General features: G+C 44.9%; 1 protein-coding gene across 1 annotated transcript in view; it reads left to right on the top strand.

Annotated features, from left to right (window-relative positions):
- LOC144489081 (kinesin-like protein KIF1A) overlaps positions 1-21,629 on the top strand; it is a 45,567-nt gene extending 23,938 nt beyond the window's left edge. Inside the window, exons 11-14 of the mRNA XM_078207035.1 lie at positions 1,308-1,451; positions 2,940-3,132; positions 5,670-5,788; positions 21,354-21,629. Coding sequence (XP_078063161.1) covers positions 1,308-1,451; positions 2,940-3,132; positions 5,670-5,788; positions 21,354-21,396 — 499 coding nt within the window. The 3' untranslated portion in view covers positions 21,397-21,629. The remainder of the gene's footprint in view (positions 1-1,307; positions 1,452-2,939; positions 3,133-5,669; positions 5,789-21,353) is intronic.
- The last annotated feature ends 453 nt before the right edge of the window (positions 21,630-22,082 follow it).

Here is a 22,082-nt window from a genome sequence, read left to right as displayed (position 1 = left end):
TTGTGCCAGGTATGACTCCAACCAGTGGAAGGTTTTCCTCCTGATTCCCATTGGCTCCAGTTTTGCTAGGGCCCTTTGATGCCACACTCAGTCAAATGTTGCCTTGATGTCAAGAGCGGTCACTTGCACCTCACCTCTGGTATTCAGCTCTTTTGTCCATGCTTGAACCAAGGCTGTAATGAGATCAGGAGCTGAGTGATCCTGGCAGAACCCAAACTGGGCATCCGTGAGCAGGTTATTACTGAGTAATTGGTGCTTTATAGTGCTGTTGATGACCTCTTCCATCACTTTACTGATGATTGAGAGTAGACTGATGGGCCAGGTTGGATTTGTCTTGTGCACAGGACATACCTGAGCAATTTTCCACATTGCCAGGTAGATGCTAGTGCTGTAGCTGTACTGGAACAGCTTGGCTCGGGGTGCAGCAAGTTGTGAAGCACATCTTCAGTGCTATTGCTGAAATATTGTCAGAGCCCATTGCCTTTGCAGTATCCAGTGCCTTCAGCCATTTCTTCACGTGATTAATCAAATTGGCTGAAGACTGATATTTGTAATGCTGAGTTCAGTTTTGGTCCCTTGGATGTCAGAGGAACTATAAAACCCTGGAGAAGCTGGAAGAAGTTTCATCATTATGTTAGCCTTGTCTTGAGCTTCCAGAATAAGCTCGAGAACCTGGGATGTTTTTCATCGGAGAAGCATAAACTTTAACGCAATGTGATTGAAGTTTTTATAATGATGAAAAGAATAGCTCCTGTTTGGATGATTGGTTATTTGAATGAGGTAGAGCAGGATGGGAATGAGGATAAAATATAAGCATTTAGGCTATCTTCTTTTCTAGAGTGTTATGGGAACAGTGGCTTCTTGATTATGTTACTGGACAAGATCTCTAGAGGACTTGATTAATGATATGAAGGTATGAGTTCAAGTCCCGCTGTAGCTGCTGAGGTATTTATATAAATCTGGAATAAAAAGCTGGCAAGAGAAATGATTATCATAAAACAACTGAATTATCATTAAAAACTTAACTGGTTCACTAATGTCCTTTAGGTAAGGAAATCTGCCATTCTTACCTGGTCTGGCCTGTCTATGCCTCCAGCTACAGCAATGTGGATCATTCTTAACTGCTGTCTGAAATGGCCAAACAAGTTACTCGGTAAAGGTCTGTTAGAGGCAGACTATCACCACTGGCCCTGCCAGCAATTTCCACATCCAGTTAATTATAGAAAGTCGTCAATCATCTGGAATAGATGACCAAAATGTATGTGGTGATGAAGTTACATTTCTTGAACATTTTACTCTCTTACCAGGACCCCCGAGACCCAATCCAGAGCAATCAGTCCTGATGCTGATTCACCACAAGAAGGTGAACTTAAGAAATCTCCTGTTGCTGGCAAGGATGAGAAGGAAAGCACTCGAATGTTTGTAGCTGACATCCAGGAGATTAGAGTGAGGTACGGTGGTAAAGTGACCTCTACTATATTTAGCAGACTCGTGCAACATCAGTGAAGTCAGCCACCCTTTACCAGTGGTGTCAGTCTCTCTTTATGCTTTTCAAGTTTATTTTACACCCATGAGTATTTGTCCACACAGTATGCTACTGAGCTGCAGGAGCCAGCTTGCTGCATTCAGTTAGAACATAGAACATAGAATCCCTACAGTGCAGAAGGAGGCCATTCGGCCCATCGAGTCTGCACAGACAACACTCCCACCCGGGCCCTATCCCCATAACCCCAGACATTTACTCTCCTGGTTCCCCTGACACTAAGGGGCAATTTAGCATGGCCAATCCACCTAACCCGCACATCTTTGGACTGTAGGAGGAAACCGGAGCACCCAGAGGAAACCCAAGCAGACACGAGGAGAATGTGCAAACTCCACACAGACAGTGACCCAAGCCGGGAATCGAACCCGGATCTCTGGCTCTGTGAGGCAGCAGTGCTAACCACTGTACCACCGTGCCGCCCCCTGGCTTTAGCCAGGGCAGCTATAAGAGGTGCCAATGTGGGCTTGGTGTTGCTAGTGAGGGAGTACCTGCTCCTCATCATTATATGTCCAGGGACACCAGCTACCTGTTGGAAACGTCTTTCCCCCCCTAACCCCTCCCCCTACTCAACTAGAGTAGTGGGGGAAGGAAAACTCCAAAACCAGCCTCTGATACACTCTGATTTTGTATTGGGAAAGCATAGGATCAGGAGTAGGCCATTCTGCCCCACGAACACATTCTATCATTCAATTAGGTAATGACCTGCCTGCATCTTTGCTCCATATCTCTCAATACCCTTACTTAACAGGGATCTAACAATCTCATGGAATCATAGAATCCCTACAGTGCAGAGGAAGGCCATTCAGCCCATCATGTCTGCACTGACCACAATCCCACCCAGGCCCTACTCACATAACCCCTCATGTTTATCTTCTCATCCCCCTGAAACTGGGGTTAATTTAGCATGGCCAATCAACCTAACCCGCACATCTTTGGACTGTGGGAGGAAACTGGAGCACCCGGAGGAAACCCATGCAGACACGGGGAGAATGTACAAACTCCACAAAGACAGTGACCCAAGGCCAGAATTGAACCCAGGTCCCTGGTGCTGTGAGGCGGCAGTGCTAGCCACTGTGCTGCCCTAAGGGAGATTCAGTCTTGAATAAGCAAACAGTAGCAGCCCAAGCTTGGATATTGCCTGAGCATTCTGTGGGTATTTTACTTTCTTGTGCCTATGCAGTCATCCAGCAGAGTGAATCGAGATTGGCAACTCCCCAGAATTGGCCCATTTCTTGGAGCTCTCTTCAGGCATTGCCAAACTACTGCCTTCCTGTGCCCACCCAGTCCATGTTAATTCAGTGGCCTGTTTGGAAGAGACTGAGATAAAGATTGTTTTTCAGCAAGATGTGCTTGTTAAAGGAGTTTCTCTGTTCTGTTACTCTTTCTTACCCTGCAGTCCAATTGTGTCAAAGAAAGGGACCTTGCACTTCCTCGAGCCGCAGACCAATGGCTGGGTGAAGCGCTATGTGGTTGTGCGACGGCCGTACGTCTACATTTACAACACTGACAAGGACACAGTGGAGCGGGCCATTCTTAACCTGTCAGCGGCACAAGTGGAGTACAGCGAGGACCAACAGGCCATGCTGAAGGTATCTGAATCTCCCTCCTTCATCCTGCAGGAATGTAACAAATTGCTGCAGCCAATTGCTGCAGTCATGGTGTTAAATGTAGACAAAGTTCACAACCTCTCACAACAGTTTGATTTGTCACTGCTGAAGATTCCTTGCACTCATGTGTCACTTTTCAACTTGACCTTTTGGAGGAGTTTCTCTTTAGCAGTTTCAGATTAGATGGTGGAGCAGCACAATATTTCTTTAAATTGCCTAAGGACATATACCTGCCTCTCCCAGACAGTAACTGACCATCTATCCCCTCTCCTAGACAGTAACTGACCATCTATCCCCTCTCCCAGACAGTAACTGACCATCTATCCCCTCTCCCAGACAGTAACTGACCATCTATCCCCTCTCCCAGACAGTAACTGACCATCTACCCCCCTCCCCCAGTCTGTGACTGACCATCTAGCCCCTTTCCCCAGACTGTGACTGACCCCAGACCGTCACTAACTAACTGGACCCTCAGACTGTCACTGACCATCGATGGCCTCCCAGACTGACTGTCCACCTCCTAGTCTGTGACTGATTGCTTCCCTCCCCACTGTCCCCAACCCCTCAGCTGCCAGCTGATAATGAGGTCTTTGTAATATTTCACCCCTGACCTTTTCAGAAATAACCCTCCACATTGCCTTCACCCTCAGATCATCATCCACTGGGCTATGGGATGTGAACAGAGCTGGGATTCACTGGTGTCCCCTTTCCGTTGGTTCCTGTCCATCAAAAACCAATGATGGGATATTTGTTGGAGGCAGGATTACATCAGCTTTTAGGCAATAAGGGAAACACAGCGACTTTACAGAGCTGCTGGGTCTGCAATGTTACTGTTATTGTTTGTTCCTGGGGAAGCACTTGGTCTCCAAACAGTGATTGCCCATGGCAAGATGAACAACTTCTGCAGCAGGCTCAGTATTTCTTTAAAGGCTGTTGAACCACTGTTTGCAATGCTCCTCTGACTTGCATTGATGAGCAGATTAGGTAAATTGGCCATGCTAAATTGCCCCTTAGGGCCAAATTTTACCATTGCGTCGTGCCCGTTTTCAGGTACGAAAATGTAGGTAAAGTCGGGCGTGAGGCCATAAATGCAATCCATGCCCGCATCTGCGCAGATGGCCACTTTACCGAGGCCCGGGAATGGCCGCGATCCGATTCGCGCCCGAAATGGGCGCAACGGCGATTTAAATGCATTTGCATGCATTTCAGTTGAATTAATGAACTGCCCACCCAACCTTATAGCGTTTCCCCCTTTACCATCGCGTTCGCGTGTCCAGATTCAGCGCAAAACAGACATGCTCGGCAAAAAGTCTGTTTCGGGCGCTCCCAGCTTCTGAAGAGGTAAGTTCCGAGCTTTCAACGGCTCTCTGACTCAGATCGGTGGGGGAGGGAGGCGGGCCAGATCATTCTCTGGTGAGGGAGGCCCGATCGTTGTCTGGTTGGGGCAGGGGGGGTGGTGGAGACGGGCCAGATCATTCTCTGGTGAGGGGGTGGGGAGGGAGGAGGAGGCGGGTCAGATAAACCTCTGGGGTGGGGGGGGGGAGGGAGGCCGGATCATTCTCTTGGCAGGTGGGCGGGGTGCGAGATGGAGGGAGGGATGCCAGATCATTCTCTGGTGAGGGGGTGGGGAGGGAGGAGGAGGCAGGTAAGATGTACCTCTGGAAGAGGGGGAGGGGGGGGGAGGCCAGATCATTTTGGGGGCGGGGGGGGGCAGATCATTCTCTGGGGCAGTGGGGAGGCCAGATCATTCTCTTGGGGGGGGGGGGGGGGGGGGGGGGCAGATCATTCTCTGGAGTGGGGGGAGGAGGGGGGCAGGTAAGATGTATCTCTGGTGGGGTGGGGGGCGATCGCTCACTGGTGATTAGCGGCGGGGGGGGGAGAGGTCCGATTGCTCACTGGTGCGGCGGGGGTGGGGGGTGGGGGGGGGGGGAGGTGGAGGCCAGATGGATCTCTGGTGGGGGAGGGGGGGTGGACAGGGGCAGGGGGGGTCCACTGCCACTCTGCACGCAGTCGGTGTGAGGGAAGGGGGCAGGGGATCGTGATTGGTCTGGGTAGCGGGGGGAGGGTGGATAAGGGGGACAGTTATGTTGTGGGGGTGGGGCGATGTCTGTGGGGGCCACCGCTCCCGCTTTTCGCTCCCGGGCCGCTTTTTGCGCTTCTTCAAATTTTTTTTCTAACTGCGCATGCACAGTTCAAAGCCCCGATCGTTTCAGGCACGATAAGCCCCGCCCACAGCGCGTCAGACTCACGTATCCGGGCGCCTGAGAACAGTTTTCCAGATTCAGCACTTAGAATGAAAATGGTAAAATCGGGCCCTTCGTGCACAAAAATATGTAGGTTAGGTGGATAAACCATGGTAAATGTGCAGGGTTACGGGGATAGGACGAGGGGGGGGCTTGGATGGGATGCTCTTTTGGAGAATCGGAGCAGACTCAATGGGCCGGATTACCTCATTCTGCACTGGAGGGATTCTGTGCTGATATCTGACCCTCTCGTTTGGATATTTGTTCATGTTGCAGACTCCAAACACGTTTGCTGTGTGCACTGAACATCGTGGGATACTGCTACAAGCCTGCAACGATAAAGAGATGCAAGACTGGCTGTACGCCTTCAACCCCCTCCTCGCTGGGTCAATCAGGTAAATCCCACCAAAGGGGATGATTTTTTACTCGCCTGACCTGCAGAAGGACAATTGGTCAGAAAATGGGAGGGAACCCAAAAGTTGGGATACCTCCAGAGGCTGTGGAGGGGGAGGTTGAGGGAAGGGGCTGATCTTGGGGGAGGGGCTGGTCTTGGGGGATATTGCTAGTCGTGGAGGGCTCCTTAGACAGGCAACTGGCAGGTGTGAAGGCAGTGACCTTCAGGATCTGACAAGTCCTCACCTTGATCAAGCTGCCAAGTTTCCTGAAAATTGGGAAATCCAATTGACAACTGTTAGAAATGAAAAAAAAGCAAAATACTGAAGGTGCGGAAATCTGCAAGAGGCTCTATCAGACAGTGTTATAGTGAGAGGTGTGGAGTATATCAGACAGTGTTATAGTGAGAGGTGTGGAGTATATCAGACAGTGTTGTAGTGAGAGGTGTGAGTATATCAGACAGTGTTATAGTGAGAGGTGTGAGTATATCAGACAGTGTTATAGTGAGAGGTGTGGAGTATATCAGACAGTGTTATAGTGAGAGGTGTGGAGTATATCAGACAGTGTTGTAGTGAGAGGTGTGAGTATATCAGACAGTGTTATAGTGAGAGGTGTGAGTATATCAGACAGTGTTATAGTGAGAGGTGTGGAGTATATCAGACAGTGTTATAGTGAGAGGTGTGGAGTATATCAGACAGTGTTGTAGTGAGAGGTGTGAGTATATCAGACAGTGTTATAGTGAGAGGTGTGAGTATATCAGACAGTGTTACTGTGAGAGGTGTGAGTATATCAGACAGTGTTATAGTGAGAGGTGTGAGTATATCAGACAGTGTTACTGTGAGAGGTGTGAGTATATCAGACAGTGTTATAGTGAGAGGTGTGAGTATATCAGACAGTGTTATAGTGAGAGGTGTGAGTATATCAGACAGTGTTATAGTGAGAGGTGTGAGTATATCAGACAGTGTTATAGTGAGAGGTGTGGAGTATATCAGACAGTGTTGTAGTGAGAGGTGTGAGTATATCAGACAGTGTTATAGTGAGAGGTGTGAGTATATCAGACAGTGTTATAGTGAGAGGTGTGGAGTATATCAGACAGTGTTATAGTGAGAGGTGTGGAGTATATCAGACAGTGTTGTAGTGAGAGGTGTGAGTATATCAGACAGTGTTATAGTGAGAGGTGTGAGTATATCAGACAGTGTTATAGTGAGAGGTGTGAGTATATCAGACAGTGTTATAGTGAGAGGTGTGAGTATATCAGACAGTGTTATAGTGAGAGGTGTGAGTATATCAGACAGTGTTATAGTGAGAGGTGTGAGTATATCAGACAGTGTTATAGTGAGAGGTGTGAGTATAGCAGACAGTGTTATAGTGAGAGGTGTGAGTATATCAGACAGTGTTATAGTGAGAGGTGTGAGTATATCAGACAGTGTTATAGTGAGAGGTGTGAGTATATCAGACAGTGTTATAGTGAGAGGTGTGGGGTATATCAGACAGTGTTATAGTGAGAGGTGTGAGTATATCAGACAGTGTTATAGTGAGAGGTGTGAGTATATCAGACAGTGTTATAGTGAGAGGTGTGAGTATATCAGACAGTGTTATAGTGAGAGGTGTGAGTATATCAGACAGTGTTATAGTGAGGGGTGTGAGTATATCAGACAGTGTTGTAGTGAGAGGTCTGAGTATATCAGACAGTGTTATAGTGAGAGGTGTGGGGTATATCAGACAGTGTTATAGTGAGAGGTGTGGGGTATATCAGACAGTGTTATAGTGAGAGGTGTGAGTATATCAGACAGTGTTATAGTGAGAGGTGTGGGGTATATCAGACAGTGTTATAGTGAGAGGTGTGAGTATATCAGACAGTGTTATAGTGAGAGGTGTGAGTATATCAGACAGTGTTGTAGTGAGAGGTCTGAGTATATCAGACAGTGTTATAGTGAGAGGTGTGAGTATATCAGACAGTGTTATAGTGAGAGGTGTGGGGTATATCAGACAGTGTTATAGTGAGAGGTCTGAGTATATCAGACAGTGTTATAGTGAGAGGTGTGAGTATATCAGACAGTGTTATAGTGAGAGGTGTGAGTATATCAGACAGTGTTATAGTGAGAGGTCTGAGTATATCAGACAGTGTTGTAGTGAGAGGTGTGAGTATATCAGACAGTGTTGTAGTGAGAGGTCTGAGTATATCAGACAGTGTTATAGTGAGAGGTGTGAGTATATCAGACAGTGTTGTAGTGAGAGGTCTGAGTATATCAGACAGTGTTATGGTGAGAGGTCTGAGTATATCAGACAGTGTTATAGTGAGAGGTGTGAGTATATCAGACAGTGTTATAGTGAGAGGTGTGAGTATATCAGACAGTGTTATAGTGAGAGGTGTGAGTATATCAGACAGTGTTATAGTGAGAGGTGTGGGGTATATCAGACAGTGTTATAGTGAGAGGTGTGAGTATATCAGACAGTGTTATAGTGAGAGGTGTGGGGTATATCAGACAGTGTTATAGTGAGAAGTGTGGGGTATATCAGACAGTGTTATAGTGAGAGGTGTGGGGTATATCAGACAGTGTTATAGTGAGAGGTGTGGGGTATATCAGACAGTGTTATAGTGAGAGGTGTGAGTATATCAGACAGTGTTGTAGTGAGAGGTCTGAGTATATCAGACAGTGTTATAGTGAGAGGTGTGAGTATATCAGACAGTGTTGTAGTGAGAGGTCTGAGTATATCAGACAGTGTTATAGTGAGAGGTGTGAGTATATCAGACAGTGTTATAGTGAGAGGTGTGAGTATATCAGACAGTGTTATAGTGAGAGGTGTGAGTATATCAGACAGTGTTATAGTGAGAGGTGTGAGTATATCAGACAGTGTTGTAGTGAGAGGTCTGACTATATCAGACAGTGTTATAGTGAGAGGTGTGAGTATATCAGACAGTGTTGTAGTGAGAGGTCTGAGTATATCAGACAGTGTTATAGTGAGAGGTGTGAGTATATCAGACAGTGTTATAGTGAGAGATGTGAGTATATCAGACAGTGTTATAGTGAGAGGTGTGAGTATATCAGACAGTGTTATAGTGAGAGGTGTGAGTATATCAGACAGTGTTATAGTGAGAGGTGTGGGGTATATCAGACAGTGTTATAGTGAGAGGTGTGAGTATATCAGACAGTGTTATAGTGAGAGGTGTGAGTATATCAGACAGTGTTATAGTGAGAGGTGTGGGGTATATCAGACAATGTTATAGTGAGAGATGTGGGGTATATCAGACAGTGTTATAGTGAGAAGTGTGGGGTATATCAGACAGTGTTATAGTGAGAGGTGTGGGGTATATCAGACAGTGTTATAGTGAGAGGTGTGGGGTATATCAGACAGTGTTATAGTGAGAGGTGTGGGGTATATCAGACAGTGTTATAGTGAGAGGTGTGGGGTATATCAGACAGTGTTATAGTGAGAAGTGTGGGGTATATCAGACAGTGTTACTGTGAGAGGTGTGGGGTATATCAGGCAGTGTTATAGTGAGAGGTCTGAGTATATCAGACAGTGTTATAGTGAGAGGTGTGAGTATATCAGACAGTGTTATAGTGAGAGGTGTGAGTATATCAGACAGTGTTATAGTGAGAGGTGTGAGTATATCAGACAGTGTTATAGTGAGAGGTGTGAGTATATCAGACAGTGTTATAGTGAGAGGTGTGAGTATAGCAGACAGTGTTATAGTGAGAGGTGTGAGTATATCAGACAGTGTTATAGTGAGAGGTGTGAGTATATCAGACAGTGTTATAGTGAGAGGTGTGAGTATATCAGACAGTGTTATAGTGAGAGGTGTGGGGTATATCAGACAGTGTTATAGTGAGAGGTGTGAGTATATCAGACAGTGTTATAGTGAGAGGTGTGAGTATATCAGACAGTGTTATAGTGAGAGGTGTGAGTATATCAGACAGTGTTATAGTGAGAGGTGTGAGTATATCAGACAGTGTTATAGTGAGAGGTGTGAGTATATCAGACAGTGTTGTAGTGAGAGGTCTGAGTATATCAGACAGTGTTATAGTGAGAGGTGTGGGGTATATCAGACAGTGTTATAGTGAGAGGTGTGGGGTATATCAGACAGTGTTATAGTGAGAGGTGTGAGTATATCAGACAGTGTTATAGTGAGAGGTGTGGGGTATATCAGACAGTGTTATAGTGAGAGGTGTGAGTATATCAGACAGTGTTATAGTGAGAGGTGTGAGTATATCAGACAGTGTTGTAGTGAGAGGTCTGAGTATATCAGACAGTGTTATAGTGAGAGGTGTGAGTATATCAGACAGTGTTATAGTGAGAGGTGTGGGGTATATCAGACAGTGTTATAGTGAGAGGTCTGAGTATATCAGACAGTGTTATAGTGAGAGGTGTGAGTATATCAGACAGTGTTATAGTGAGAGGTGTGAGTATATCAGACAGTGTTATAGTGAGAGGTCTGAGTATATCAGACAGTGTTGTAGTGAGAGGTGTGAGTATATCAGACAGTGTTGTAGTGAGAGGTCTGAGTATATCAGACAGTGTTATAGTGAGAGGTGTGAGTATATCAGACAGTGTTGTAGTGAGAGGTCTGAGTATATCAGACAGTGTTATGGTGAGAGGTCTGAGTATATCAGACAGTGTTATAGTGAGAGGTGTGAGTATATCAGACAGTGTTATAGTGAGAGGTGTGAGTATATCAGACAGTGTTATAGTGAGAGGTGTGAGTATATCAGACAGTGTTATAGTGAGAGGTGTGGGGTATATCAGACAGTGTTATAGTGAGAGGTGTGAGTATATCAGACAGTGTTATAGTGAGAGGTGTGGGGTATATCAGACAGTGTTATAGTGAGAAGTGTGGGGTATATCAGACAGTGTTATAGTGAGAGGTGTGGGGTATATCAGACAGTGTTATAGTGAGAGGTGTGGGGTATATCAGACAGTGTTATAGTGAGAGGTGTGAGTATATCAGACAGTGTTGTAGTGAGAGGTCTGAGTATATCAGACAGTGTTATAGTGAGAGGTGTGAGTATATCAGACAGTGTTGTAGTGAGAGGTCTGAGTATATCAGACAGTGTTATAGTGAGAGGTGTGAGTATATCAGACAGTGTTATAGTGAGAGGTGTGAGTATATCAGACAGTGTTATAGTGAGAGGTGTGAGTATATCAGACAGTGTTATAGTGAGAGGTGTGAGTATATCAGACAGTGTTGTAGTGAGAGGTCTGAGTATATCAGACAGTGTTATAGTGAGAGGTGTGAGTATATCAGACAGTGTTGTAGTGAGAGGTCTGAGTATATCAGACAGTGTTATAGTGAGAGGTGTGAGTATATCAGACAGTGTTATAGTGAGAGATGTGAGTATATCAGACAGTGTTATAGTGAGAGGTGTGAGTATATCAGACAGTGTTATAGTGAGAGGTGTGAGTATATCAGACAGTGTTATAGTGAGAGGTGTGGGGTATATCAGACAGTGTTATAGTGAGAGGTGTGAGTATATCAGACAGTGTTATAGTGAGAGGTGTGAGTATATCAGACAGTGTTATAGTGAGAGGTGTGGGGTATATCAGACAATGTTATAGTGAGAGATGTGGGGTATATCAGACAGTGTTATAGTGAGAAGTGTGGGGTATATCAGACAGTGTTATAGTGAGAGGTGTGGGGTATATCAGACAGTGTTATAGTGAGAGGTGTGGGGTATATCAGACAGTGTTATAGTGAGAGGTGTGGGGTATATCAGACAGTGTTATAGTGAGAGGTGTGGGGTATATCAGACAGTGTTATAGTGAGAAGTGTGGGGTATATCAGACAGTGTTACTGTGAGAGGTGTGGGGTATATCAGGCAGTGTTATAGTGAGAGGTCTGAGTATATCAGACAGTGTTATAGTGAGAGGTGTGAGTATATCAGACAGTGTTATAGTGAGAGGTGTGAGTATATCAGACAGTGTTATAGTGAGAGGTGTGAGTATATCAGACAGTGTTATAGTGAGAGGTGTGAGTATATCAGACAGTGTTATAGTGAGAGGTGTGAGTATAGCAGACAGTGTTATAGTGAGAGGTGTGAGTATATCAGACAGTGTTATAGTGAGAGGTGTGAGTATATCAGACAGTGTTATAGTGAGAGGTGTGAGTATATCAGACAGTGTTATAGTGAGAGGTGTGGGGTATATCAGACAGTGTTATAGTGAGAGGTGTGAGTATATCAGACAGTGTTATAGTGAGAGGTGTGAGTATATCAGACAGTGTTATAGTGAGAGGTGTGAGTATATCAGACAGTGTTATAGTGAGAGGTGTGAGTATATCAGACAGTGTTATAGTGAGAGGTGTGAGTATATCAGACAGTGTTGTAGTGAGAGGTCTGAGTATATCAGACAGTGTTATAGTGAGAGGTGTGGGGTATATCAGACAGTGTTATAGTGAGAGGTGTGGGGTATATCAGACAGTGTTATAGTGAGAGGTGTGAGTATATCAGACAGTGTTATAGTGAGAGGTGTGGGGTATATCAGACAGTGTTATAGTGAGAGGTCTGAGTATATCAGACAGTGTTATAGTGAGAGGTCTGAGTATATCAGACAGTGTTATAGTGAGAGGTGTGGGGTATATCAGACAGTGTTATAGTGAGAGGTCTGAGTATATCAGACAGTGTTATAGTGAGAGGTGTGAGTATATCAGACAGTGTTATAGTGAGAGGTGTGAGTATATCAGACAGTGTTATAGTGAGAGGTGTGAGTATATCAGACAGTGTTATAGTGAGAGGTGTGAGTATATCAGACAGTGTTATAGTGAGAGGTGTGAGTATATCAGACAGTGTTATAGTGAGAGGTGTGAGTATATCAGACAGTGTTATAGTGAGAGGTGTGAGTATATCAGACAGTGTTATAGTGAGAGGTGTGAGTATATCAGACAGTGTTATAGTGAGAGGTGTGAGTATATCAGACAGTGTTATAGTGAGAGGTGTGAGTATATCAGACAGTGTTATAGTGAGAGGTGTGAGTATATCAGACAGTGTTATAGTGAGAGGTGTGAGTATATCAGACAGTGTTGTAGTGAGAGGTCTGAGTATATCAGACAGTGTTATAGTGAGAGGTGTGAGTATATCAGACAGTGTTGTAGTGAGAGGTCTGAGTATATCAGACAGTGTTATAGTGAGAGGTCTGAGTATATCAGACAGTGTTATAGTGAGAGGTGTGAGTATATCAGACAGTGTTATAGTGAGAGGTGTGAGTATATCAGACAGTGTTATAGTGAGAGGTGTGAGTATATCAGACAGTGTTATAGTGAGAGGTGTGGGGTATATCAGACAGTGTTATAGTGAGAGGTGTGAGTATATCAGACAGTGTTATAGTGAGAGGTGTGGGGTATATCAGACAGTGTTATAGTGAGAAGTGTGGGGTATATCAGACAGTGTTATAGTGAGAGGTGTGGGGTATATCAGACAGTGTTATAGTGAGAGGTGTGGGGTATATCAGACAGTGTTATAGTGAGAGGTGTGAGTATATCAGACAGTGTTGTAGTGAGAGGTCTGAGTATATCAGACAGTGTTATAGTGAGAGGTGTGAGTATATCAGACAGTGTTGTAGTGAGAGGTCTGAGTATATCAGACAGTGTTATAGTGAGAGGTGTGAATATATCAGACAGTGTTATAGTGAGAGGTGTGAGTATATCAGACAGTGTTATAGTGAGAGGTGTGAGTATATCAGACAGTGTTATAGTGAGAGGTGTGAGTATATCAGACAGTGTTGTAGTGAGAGGTCTGAGTATATCAGACAGTGTTATAGTGAGAGGTGTGAGTATATCAGACAGTGTTGTAGTGAGAGGTCTGAGTATATCAGACAGTGTTATAGTGAGAGGTGTGAGTATATCAGACAGTGTTATAGTGAGAGATGTGAGTATATCAGACAGTGTTATAGTGAGAGGTGTGAGTATATCAGACAGTGTTGTAGTGAGAGGTCTGAGTATATCAGACAGTGTTATAGTGAGAGGTGTGAGTATATCAGACAGTGTTATAGTGAGAGGTGTGAGTATATCAGACAGTGTTATAGTGAGAGGTGTGGGGTATATCAGACAGTGTTATAGTGAGAGGTGTGAGTATATCAGACAGTGTTATAGTGAGAGGTGTGAGTATATCAGACAGTGTTATAGTGAGAGGTGTGGGGTATATCAGACAATGTTATAGTGAGAGATGTGGGGTATATCAGACAGTGTTATAGTGAGAAGTGTGGGGTATATCAGACAGTGTTATAGTGAGAGGTGTGGGGTATATCAGACAGTGTTATAGTGAGAGGTGTGGGGTATATCAGACAGTGTTATAGTGAGAGGTGTGGGGTATATCAGACAGTGTTATAGTGAGAAGTGTGGGGTATATCAGACAGTGTTACTGTGAGAGGTGTGGGGTATATCAGACAGTGTTATAGTGAGAGTGGGGGTATATCAGACAGTGTTATAGTGAGAGTGGGGGTATATCAGACAGTATTATAGTGAGAGTGGGGGTATATCAGACAGTGTTATAGTGACATTGGGTTATATCAGACAGTGTTAAAGTGAGAGTGGGGTACATCCAGTCAGTGTGATAGTGAGAGTGGGGTATATCAGACAGTGTTATAGTGGGAGAGGGGGTATATCAGACAGTGTTGTAGTGAGAGTGGGTTATAACAGACAATATTATAATGAGAGTGGGGTATATCAGACAGTATTATAGTGAGAGTGGGGTATATCCAGTCAGTGTGATAGTGAGAGTGGGTTATATCAGTCCGTGTTATAGTGAGAGTGGGGTATATCAGACAGTGTTATAGTGAGAGTGGGGTATATCCAGTCAGTGTGATAGTGAGAGTGGGTTATATCAGTCCGTGTTATAGTGAGAGCGTGTTATATCAGACAGTGCTATAGTGAGTGGGTTATATTAGACTGTTATAGTGAGAGTGGGGTATATCAGACAATGTTATAGTGAGAGTAGGGTATATCAGTCAGTGTTGTAGTGAGAGTGGGGTGTATCAGTCAGTGTTGTAGTGAGAGTGGGGTGTATTAGACAGTGTTATAGTGAGAGTGGGATATATCAGGCAGTGTTATAGTGAGAGTGGGGTATATCAGTCCGTGTTATAGTGAGAGTGGGGTATATCAGACAGTGCTATAATGAGTGGGTTATATTAGACTGTTATAGTGAGAGTGGGGTATATCAGACAGTGTTGTAGTGAGAGTGGGGGTATATCAGTCAGTGTTATAGTGAGAGTGGGGTGTATCAGTCAGTGTTATAGTGAGAGTGGGATATATCAGGCAGTGTTATAGTGAGAGTGGGGGTATATCAGTCAGTGTTATAGTGAGAGTGGGATATATCAGGCAGTGTTATAGTGAGAGTGGGGTATATCAGACAGTGCTATAATGAGTGGGTTATATTAGACTGTTATAGTGAGAGTGGGGTATATCAGTCAGTGTTGTAGTGAGAGTGGGGTGTATTAGACAGTGTTATAGTGAGAGTGGGATATATCAGGCAGTGTTATAGTGAGAGTGGGGTATATCAGACAGTGTTATAGTGAGAGTGGGGTATATCAGTCAGTGTTGTCGTGAGAGTGGGGTGTATTAGACAGTGTTATAGTGAGAGTGGGATATATCAGGCAGTGTTATAGTGAGAGTGGGGTATATCAGTCAGTGTTGTAGTGAGAGTGGGGTTATATCAGTCAGTGTTATAGTGAGAGTGGGATATATCAGGCAGTGTTATAGTGAGAGTGGGGTATATCAGACAGTGTTGTAGTGAGAGTGGGGTATATCAGACAGTGTTATAGTGAGAGTGGGGTATATCAGACAGTGTTGTAGTGAGAGTGGGGTATATCAGTCAGTGTTATAGTGAGAGTGGGATATATCAGGCAGTGTTATAGTGAGAGTGGGGTATATCAGACAGTGTTGTAGTGAGAGTGGGGTATATCAGTCAGTTGACAAAGTCCCACATGGCAGGTTGGTTAAGAAGGTTAAGGCTCATGGGATACAAGGAGAAGTGGCTAGATGGGTGGAGAACTGGCTTGGCCATAGGAGACAGAGGGTAGTGGTCGAAGGGTCTTTTTCCGGCTGGAGGTCTGTGACCAGTGGTGTTCCGCAGGGCTCTGTACTAGGACCTCTGCTATTTGTGATATATATAAATGATTTGGAAGAAGGTGTAACTGGTGTAATCAGCAAGTTTGCGGATGACACGAAGATGGCTGGAATTGCGGATAGCGAAGAGCATTGTCGGGCAATACAGCAGGATATAGATAGGCTGGAAAATTGGGCGGAGAGGTGGCAGATGGAATTTAATCCGGATAAATGCGAAGTGATGCATTTTGGAAGAAATAATGTCGGGAGGAGTTATACAATAAATGGCAGAGTCATCAGGAGTATAGAAACACAGAGGGACCAAGGTGTGCAAGTCCACAAATCCTTGAAGGTGGCAACACAGGTGGAGAAGGTGGTGAAGGCGGCATATGGTATGCTTGCCTTTATAGGACGGGGTATAGAGTATAAAAGCTGGAGTCTGATGATGCAGCTGTATAGAACGCTGGTTAGGCCACATTTGGAGTACTGCGTCCAGTTCTGGTCGCCGCACTACCAGAAGGACGTGGAGGCATTGGAGAGAGTGCAGAGAAGGTTTACCAGGATGTTGCCTGGTATGGAGGGTCTTAGCTATGAGGAGAGATTGGGTAGACTGGGGTTGTTCTCCTTGGAAAGACGGAGAATGAGGGGAGATCTAATAGAGGTATACAAGATTATGAAGGGTATAGATAGGGTGAACAGTGGGAAGCTTTTTCCCAGGTCGGAGGTGACGATCACGAGGGGTCACGGGCTCAAGCTGAGAGGGGCGAAGTATAACTCAGACATCAGAGGGACGTTTTTTACACAGAGGGTGGTGGGGGCCTGGAATGCGCTGCCAAGTAGGGTGGTGGAGGCAGGCACGCTGACATCGTTTAAGACTTACCTGGATAGTCACATGAGCAGCCTGGGAATGGAGGGATACAAACGATTGGTCTAGTTGGACCAAGGAGCGGCACAGGCTTGGAGGGCCGAAGGGCCTGTTTCCTGTGCTGTACTGTTCTTTGTTCTTTGTTGTTCTTTGTTGTAGTGAGAGTGGGGTGTATTAGACAGTGTTATAGTGAGAGTGGGGTGTATTAGACAGTGTTATAGTGAGAGTGGGATATATCAGACAGTGTTGTAGTGAGAGTGGGATATATCAGACAGTGTTGTAGTGAGAGTGGGGTATATCAGTCAGTGTTGTAGTGAGAGTGGGGTGTATTAGACAGTGTTATAGTGAGAGTGGGATATATCAGGCAGTGTTATAGTGAGAGTGGGATATATCAGGCAGTGTTATAGTGAGAGTAGGGTATATCAGACAGTGTTATAGTGAGAGTAGGGTATATCAGGCAGTGTTATAGTGAGAGTGGGATATATCAGGCAGTGTTATAGTGAGAGTGGGGTATATCAGACAGTGTTGTAGTGAGAGTGGGGTGTATTAGACAGTGTTGTAGTGAGAGTGGGATATATCAGGCAGTGTTATAGTGAGAGTGGGGTATATCAGTCAGTGTTGTAGTGAGAGTGGGATACATCAGGCAGTGTTATAGTGAGAGTGGGGTATATCAGACAGTGTTGTAGTGAGAGTGGGGTATATCAGTCAGTGTTGTAGTGAGAGTGGGGTGTATTAGACAGTGTTATAGTGAGAGTGGGGTATATCAGACAGTGTTATAGTGAGAGTGGGATATATCAGACAGTGTTGTAGTGAGAGTGGGATATATCAGACAGTGTTATAGTGAGAGTGGGGTATATCAGTCAGTGTTATAGTGAGAGTAGGATATATCAGTCAGTGTTGTAGTGAGAGTGGGATATATCAGTCAGTGTTGTAGTGAGAGTGGGATATATCAGGCAGTGTTATAGTGAGAGTGGGGTATATCAGACAGTGTTATAGTGAGAGTGGGATATATCAGACAGTGTTGTAGTGAGAGTGGGGTATATCAGACAGTGTTATAGTGAGAGTGGGGTATATCAGTCAGTGTTGTAGTGAGAGTGGGGTGTATTAGACAGTGTTATAGTGAGAGTGGGATATATCAGGCAGTGTTATAGTGAGAGTGGGGTATATCAGACAGTGTTGTAGTGAGAGTGGGGTATATCAGTGTTGTAGTGAGAGTGGGGTATATCAGTCAGTGTTGTAGTGAGAGTGGGGTATATCAGTCAGTGTTATAGTGAGAGTGGGGTATATCAGTCAGTGTTGTAGTGAGAGTGGGGTATATCAGACAGTGTTATAGTGAGAGTGGGGGTATATCAGTCAGTGTTGTAGTGAGAGGGGGGTATATTAGACTATTATTGTGAGAGTGGGTTATATCAGACATTGTTATAATGAATGGGGTATATCAGACAGCGTTAAAGTGAGAGTGGGGGAATATCAGACAGTGTTATAGTGAGAGTGGGGTATATCAGACAGTGTTATAGTGAGAGTGTGGGTATATCAGACAGTGTTATAGTGAGAGTGGGGGTATATCAGACAGTGTTATAGTGAGAGTGGGGGTATATCAGACAATGTTACAGTGAGAGTGGGTTATATTAGACTGTTATAGTGAGAGTGGGGTATATCAGACAATGTTACAGTGAGAGTAGGGTATATCAGTCAGTGTTGTAGTGAGAGTGGGGTGTATTAAACTATTATTGTGAGAGTGGGTTATATCAGACAGTGCTATAATGAGTGGGGTATATTAGACAGTGTTATAGTGAGAGTTGGGGTATATCAGACAGTGTTATAGTGAGACTGGGGTATATCGGTCCGTGTTATAGTGAGAGCGTGTTATATCAGACAGTGTTATAATGAGTGGGGTATATCAGACAATGTTATAGTGAGAGTGGGTTATAACAGACAGTGTTATAGTGAGAGTGGGGTTTATCAGAGCGTGTTATAGTGAGAGTGGGGTATATCAGGCAGTGTTATAGTGAGAGCATGTTATATCAGACAGTGTTATAATGAGTGGGGTATATCAGACAGTGTTATAGTGAGACTGGGGTATATCGGTCCGTGTTATATCAGACAGTGTTATAATGAGTGGGGTATATCAGACAATGTTATAGTGAGAGTGGGTTATAACGGACAGTGTTATAGTGAGAGTGGGGTTTATCAGAGCGTGTTATAGTGAGAGTGGGGTATATCAGGCAGTGTTATAGTGAGAGGAGTGGGGTGTATCAGACAGTTTTGTAGTGAGAGTGGGGTATATCAGGCAGTGTTATAGTGAGAGGAGTGGGGTGTATCAGACAGTTTTGTAGTGAGAGTGGGGTATATCAGGCAGTGTTATAGTGAGAGGAGTGGGGTGTATCAGACAGTTTTGTAGTGAGGTCTGGGTATATCAGACCATGTTATATTGATAGCTGTGCATTGTATCGCATTGTGTTATAGTCACTGTCAGTTGTGTCTCTATTGGTAAGACTCTGACATCTGAGTCTTAGCCTTCCTAGTTCAAGGTCAGCTTGAAGACTTGAGCACATTATTGAAACTTGTGCAGTACAGCAGGAGTGCTGCACTGTCAGTATGGCCCCCTCTGCCCTCTCAGGTGGATGCAAAAGATCCCATGGCACTATTTGAAGTAAATCAAGAGAATTATCGCTAGTGTCCTGGTCAATATTTATCCCTCAATCAACATCATGAAAAACAGATCATTATTACAGTGCTGTTTGAGGGATTTGCTGTGTGAAGATTGGCTGCAATGTTTCCTGCATTGTAAGAGTAACTACTCGTCAAAAAATAACTCTATTAACTCGAAGAATTTTGTGAGGTCTAGTGGTTGTGAACAGCACAGTATAAATATAAGGGCAGAATTTTACATTCCCCACTAGTGTGTTTTTTAGTCAGGTGGAGGGAGGTTGTGCCTGTCAAGTTTTTCAAACAGCTTTCCCATAGAGCTCCCATCCTCCCCGACTTCTTTACAACTTTGCACAGGGACTGGCATGGCCCAGGCCTCCCGCCTACCCTTGCCCCAATTGAGGCCCTCAAGTTGCCAATTATTGACCGCTTATGGACCATTTCCTGTCAAGCCCCAATTTTTACACTGGTGGGGGAACCCCGAAAAGTGACTATGCTGAGGCCTCTTGTGGGAGGGATGGAGTGCGGCAGGGTGGGAGTGGTTGGGGGGGAGGTAAGGGGGGGTGCCTCCATTAGCAGCCTCATTTTAACATAGGGCACCCCCAAAAATTCTAGTCTCCGCAGGTGCGCCCTCCTCCCCAGCCTCTCCACCAATACCACCACCCCTTCTTGACCTCACCATCCCACCCGGCCTTGAGATTCACACAGTACCTGGACCTGGACTCCCAGCATTTAGACTTTGGGGACTGCTTGCAGTCCCAGTCCTGTCCACTGCAGCTTCTGGCACTGCAGGACTAGGGAGCTGCCTGCCAATTAGAATGAAGGGCGCAAGACCTGCCTCCAGTGAATTAACACTCATTAGATCGGTAATTGACAGTGGGACCGGCAGTATCGACAGGGATGTGTTGCCCACCAACTTCTCAGATGGCAGGAAGGGAAGCCCCGCCATTCTAAAAATCCTAGGCCCAATCTTTTTATAATGAGAGGTGTGTTAAAGTGAGAGGTTTGACCTATATCAGATATTATTACAGTGGGGTGTGTGGGGTATACCCAGACAGTGTAATAGCGATAGTTGTGGCCTATTTCAAACTGTAGTAATGAAGGTATAGGCTGAATCAGACAGTGTTATTAGGAGGGCTTTGAGGTATATCCGAGTGTGTTGTAGAACAAATGCGCTGCCGGGCAAGGTGGTGGAGGCAGACACACTGGGAACGTTTAAGACTTTTCTAGATAGCCACATGAACGGAGTAGGAATGGAGGGATACAAAAGAATGGTCTAGTTTGGACCAGGGAGCGGCGCGGGCTTGGAGGGCCGAAGGGCCTGTTTCTGTGCTGTATTGTTCTTTGTTTGATCTATATCAGCGTTACTCCAAGGTATCTGAGAGAGTTTGACAGTGACTTGTAAAGGATATAGCTGAGTGATACAGTACGAGATCTTTGAATCATCAGAGAGTGTTATAATGTGCAATATAAAATTAAAATTACAATACATCTAGTCATGTGCAACATATGATACAGTGCTCTCGTGAGAGTTATGGGTGTATCTGAATGTAGCAGAATCTCACTGGCTGTCCTGTCTGGAGACAATACACATCTCTTTAACCTGTGCTTAATGCTCCCTCCACTCACATTGTCTGTATCTTTAAGACCTGGTTGGTTGTAGAGATTCGCATTCTAATCAGTATTCTGTAACTTGATTTTGTGTCTCTGTGCCCTGTTTGAGAGCAGATTTCCACTCCATCTGATGAAGGAGCAGCGCTCCGAAAGCTAGTGGCATTTGCTACCAAATAAACCTGTTGGACTTTAACCTGGTGTTGTTAGACTCCTTACTGTGTTTACCCCAGTCCAACGCCGGCATTTCCACATCATGTATCTGAATGTGTCATACTAAGGGCTGTGTGTGTATCAGAATGTTATAGTGTGTGGTTTCAGGCAGCATTACTTTACGTGTTCTCTAGTATAATGCTGTGTTGGTAACTTGTTGTGTTTACTGAAGCTGTTTGATTCTTCCTTGCAGGTCAAAGCTGTCCAGAAGGAGGAGCAGTCAGATGAGGATCTGATCTTGATCCTTGAATCAGCTGAAATTCCTCTCCAACCCAGCGACATCAGACTGGATTCATATGTACATAGTCAACCCAGCCCTTCCAGCATTGATGTGAATGCCCATCTAACATGCCTGCTCTACATGTAGTAATTTATTGAGGAACAAAAATTAATAGTTGTGTGAAAGCAAAAACTGTGTCGCCTGGCGCTGGGGAGCGCTGTGTTACGTGTGTGTGTGATGCTCTGTGTGTCTTCAGCAAGTGGTTAGATATCACTGATGAACGAGCTCTGTGATGTGGACACTAGATGCTGTATGTGGTCCTTACATTTTATTTGCATTTTATTTGGTGGGGGGGGGCGGGGGGTGGGAGTGGGTGTTTTTGGAGGGGGATGGGTGTGAAGACAGTTTGCGGCATTACTGTCATTCCCAGCAGAGGCTGAATGGGGTGTTGCTGTGTTCTGAGGCACAATCCTTTTCATGGGCTTGGAATGTCTCCTAGGAAGGATGCAGGAACAGGTGGGTGAACTGAAGGAGAGCCTCAAAATGATCAGTGAGAGCTCATCATTGGTTAGTTGACACCATCAAAGCTCCAGCGCTGACTTGCTACCTGCATTCGCCCCCTTAAAGGCGAGTTTGGCCTCCCAGAAGGCACCATGAATGGTTTGAAGTTTTTTTTTGGAGAAGAACTAGGAGTTTATTTTT

The sequence above is a fragment of the Mustelus asterias genome, unplaced genomic scaffold, assembly GCF_964213995.1.
Source record: "Mustelus asterias unplaced genomic scaffold, sMusAst1.hap1.1 HAP1_SCAFFOLD_1997, whole genome shotgun sequence".
In the NCBI taxonomy this organism is placed as follows: domain Eukaryota; kingdom Metazoa; phylum Chordata; class Chondrichthyes; order Carcharhiniformes; family Triakidae; genus Mustelus; species Mustelus asterias.
Note: the sequence above shows the minus strand (reverse complement) of the source record. Positions and strands in the feature narration are given on the sequence as shown.